The following is a 4,243-nucleotide window of genomic DNA, read 5'->3' as shown; positions in this document are numbered from 1 at the left end:
ACACACACACACACACACACACACACACACACACACACACACACACACCAGTTTCTTCCCACAGGCCGTCACTATGATGAACAGTTAAACTACTTAAATTATATACTTAACAGTGTTAAACACATAACCTGACTTTTTAATCCTCTGAGGTCCAAGGCACTTTCTTGAATTCTTCTTTTAAGGGTATTTGCATATAACTTGATCCCCATGTGTTTCATATCAAATTGTTCACAACAAACACAGCTTTCTGTATAGTGACACCCTAAATTGTTCCACAGCAATGTTTAAGGCGATAATTCTACCCTTAAGCGGAAATATTTCTCAAATGTCCTCCCCCCTCCCAAAATAAAACTCTTTGGATCTACACAATTCACGTGGATGCCCTTTTCCCCATTCAAAATGGAGATCTTGGCAGAAAAGCGACTAGTTTGCAGGAATGTAACTAACTGTTTTGGTGCTTGAAACGGGTTAACAAATGTCTTGGGTTCACAAAAGAAGCATAACATATGAATAATATAGCAAATAAATGTTTGAAATGAAATTGTATTATGGCTTTTTGAGTAGCAGTGATGTCAAACATCACTTGGGCTCACTGGTGCGTCTTCTGTCCTCAGAGGCTTAAACCAATTTCAAGTTTTTTCCAATTATTCCTTGAATAAAAAATTTGGGTTGAAAAATTCCAAAGATACTTCTGCCTTATGAAACAGTTAAAAGTGCCTTATGCAACAGCCCAGCGTGGCCCAACCCTTTTGATCTGATTTAGTCTTATCTAACGTACCTGTTTAAGATGTCCCTCCATGCCTGGGAGAATCATAATGACAGACACCAGAGTCCCGAGCAGCAGCAGGAAGGAGAAAGCCAGCCGGCTCACGGTGGAGTTGGTGGTTGAAGGGCAGCATGATGACAGCAGGCAGGAGGCCGAGCCGCACAAACAGGACGCCTGCAGAAGAGACCAAGGAGACAATTAGCTAAGCATTCACACAGATTCATATTTCATGGAAGTCCGGGACAGGGCTCCGGGGTGTGAGATAATCAGGGTAATGCATGCATGGCTTGCAACGAGAGAAAAAACAAACAAAACAAATAACACGGTGTCTGCTGTCAGTATCTCTCTCATTCTTCTGCACGCTTCCACTAAAGCAAAGACATGGTGATTTACAGAGGCAGTAATCATCAGGCCTGTGATTAGAGTCTCTTTCTCTGTCTCTCTCTCTGTGTGTCTCTCTCTCTCTCTCTCTCTCTCTGTGCACCGTGGACAGGATCACTGAGGACCCCTGCATGATTCAGACTGCTGAGACGTGCATAAAGCACTGAAGCAGAGACTGTATCTGAGATCAGCCATCCTTGACTAAATCCGAGTATGTACCAGAGTACACTGGCCTTTAATGTAAACATTGTAGCCGTGACGACAAGAAGAATCCAGTTCCCATGCTTCAGATAGGCCTGTGTGACACAGCCTTGGTGACAAATAATAATAATTTACACTTTATTAATCCCGCAAGGGGAAATTACAATTTTACACTCTGTTGTTATTACACACAGGCCTGAATTACACACAGATGCTCAGTACCTATACATGCACTAAATGGAGAGATGTCAGAGTGGGGGTCTGGCCCAAAGGCAGCCGAGCAGTTGGGGGTCCGGGGCCTGGCTAATCTAGCACCTCTCCAGCTACCAGGCCACCACCATATTTTTGGTCCGTATTGGGACTTGAACCGAGGACATGCAGTCATGACTTACTGTCGTTAAAAGTGAGACCAACATAGGCTATCAGTCTGTCTGTGTGTCATAGCACAAACTCAATTGATACTCTTGAAAGGTACCCTGCCACACAAAACCGTTTTTCCTTGCATTTTTTTAAACATGTTAGGTCCATATGTGTTTGTGTTATGTGGTGAATGTGAAAATGAACGGATCCTCTGTCAGCTCTAGCCACTGAAAAGAAAACAGAGGAGAAATCAGGCCAATTACAACAGCTGGTCAGTCTGACGTCATGTTTCCTGAGCTCATTACTATTCATGAGCTCGCCCAGTTGCACTTAGCTCGTTGAATATGAATAAAAACTGGGAAAAATCAACCTGAATCTACCTGCAGGCTTTCTACAATACGCTAGAATGGCTTGAAACAAGGTAACCAAGGCATTTTCCCGCAAAAGAAATGTTACAGAGTCCATGGTAGAACTTCAGACATCACTACTAAGTACTGAAATACATGTGAAAGGGCACCTTTAAGGCCGTGACACACCAACCCGATGATCAGCCGTCAGACACTCTGGCGAGGTCGGTGACCCGAGTCTGTTTGGTGTGTTCTGTGCCGTTGTCCGTCGGAGGGGCCGGCTGTCCCAATACTCTTTCATACTTTTTTTGCACTTGTATATTGTTGTTGGTTATGATCTGGGACACTGATGAAATGTGAGGGAAGGCTTACTGGCCAACAGGCATCAGACTGGTCTGGAATATCAGTATAGCCGTAGTTAATTTGTTTGTTTGTGGTCTTGTGTCTTTTATTAGTTTTACACATTTAAGTGCCTTTTTATGTGTGTGACATGTAAGTTATGGTTCTAATAGTTGATTATGGTTCTGTAATATAATATATATTTATGTAATGTTTTTGCCTGTTATGTTTAATTTATTGGGCAGTAAAGACCGATTTTTGTTAACAAAATGTGTTTCTGAACATCAATGACATTCAAAACAGTGATAACTGAAACAGATATGCAACGCACCATGTGTTTGTATACACATATGTATTTAGAACAGACCTTAGTACTACACAGATAACAACATCTGCCTCTGCACCACCAAAGAGATCATAAAATAACTAAAAAAAGATATAAATTTACATGACACGGTTGTCAAAACCGAGGCAATTGACACAGACAGAGACGGCATCTTGGAAGTTTGTGATCAATACTGTATGGTGATGTAACCAAGTGGTGTCCCATTTCAGAGGGGTATGTTTTCACCCCTAGCCCTTACCCCTTGGTTTCAAGAGCCAAGGGCTAGGGGTACGGGGTAGGGGTAAGATGGAGAAATGGGATTCAGCCTTACAACTTTTAGGAAAGACTATTTTATTTGCCAAAAATTATTCGCACTGGTTAGGGGGTACTGTTCAAATGGGGTACATTATTAAAAAAAAAAAAAAACTTGAGAACCACTGGTCTATGCCGTGGTACAACAAGGAAAAAGCAACAAAACAGTGCCGCTACTGCCTAGCTACTCCAGAAGGGGATGGCCCGGGAGTTTCCCACGACTTAGAACCCGGAAACTGCGCATTTTGAGAACCACCTTTCATATTTAACAGACAGCGTTACATTTTGTTCGTTTTCCTCGTTGGCTGCTCATCCCAAAACATTAACAGATGAATTATTTCCTTCGTTCTTTCACTCTAAATTATGTCAAAGGACAACAAAGACGGCCTTTCTCTCACACCAAACTACTCAGAAACCGGAAAATCAGCTGCCACCCTCACGTCATTTTAATGAAACATTTTGCAAGTCGGTCTAAAAGTTAGTATAAGCTTGGTGTAACGATTAACTTAGTATTAAACAAGTCAAAATAAATACAATGTGACATGAGTTAAATATTGCATTTCAATAGCCAAGTAGTTTCACATGACGTCGTGTTGATATCGTAACGTCATGTTTTCTTGGCTAAACAACGCGCAGCTAAAACAGTTAAGAAACGGTATGAAATACTAAGTCTACATAAACCATTTAACAAAAGTACAACCGGTAAATGTATACTTACACAACTGGCAAGGGAACCCAGAGCCAAACAAGCACCCATGTTTAATAATTCACAATTCCAATGAAAGTCGTAAAGGCTTGAAAAGTTCAGGCAGAAACTGACTCAAAATGGCGATGTCAAGTTGTTTAAAGTAATACACAGAAGTCCGTTCGCTCCCTTCGAAATAAAAGCTCACGTCACTCTGTGATTCACGTACGTCATTTGTATAGCACAATTATTATACAAAATTATATTATTTCACTTTTTTTTATTTATGTATTTTGATGTTAAATGTTCATAAGGAACACAACGAATCAATGGAGTATTATGGCATATGTTGTTGCTGTGTACAAGCCCACATCAATAGGCGTTCTCGGTTTTATTTTAAAAGGCAATTCCCTCTACATCCGACATTGTTACACGGTGCGTTGCAGGTTACAATGGGCGTTTCTCAATATGTGTTCTTCTATGGACTTGTGTTCTTGTGTTCTTGTGAAACGTCATGTTTGGTGGCC

General features: G+C 41.2%; 1 protein-coding gene across 1 annotated transcript in view; it reads right to left on the bottom strand.

The window, feature by feature from the left end:
- The window catches only part of LOC117956239 (serine incorporator 2-like), an 11,656-nt gene extending 7,767 nt beyond the window's left edge, over positions 1–3,889 (bottom strand). Inside the window, exons 1-2 of the mRNA XM_034891207.1 lie at positions 3,750–3,889; positions 779–940 (exon numbers count right to left, since the gene is read on the bottom strand). Of these exons, the coding sequence (XP_034747098.1) occupies positions 779–940; positions 3,750–3,788 (201 nt within the window). The 5' untranslated portion in view covers positions 3,789–3,889. The remainder of the gene's footprint in view (positions 1–778; positions 941–3,749) is intronic.
- Positions 3,890–4,243: the final 354 nt, after the last annotated feature.

Source organism: Etheostoma cragini, chromosome 14 (assembly GCF_013103735.1).
Source record: "Etheostoma cragini isolate CJK2018 chromosome 14, CSU_Ecrag_1.0, whole genome shotgun sequence".
NCBI lineage: Eukaryota > Metazoa > Chordata > Actinopteri > Perciformes > Percidae > Etheostoma > Etheostoma cragini.
The sequence above is the reverse complement of the archived record's forward strand: the minus strand, read 5'-3'. Positions and strand labels throughout refer to the sequence as shown.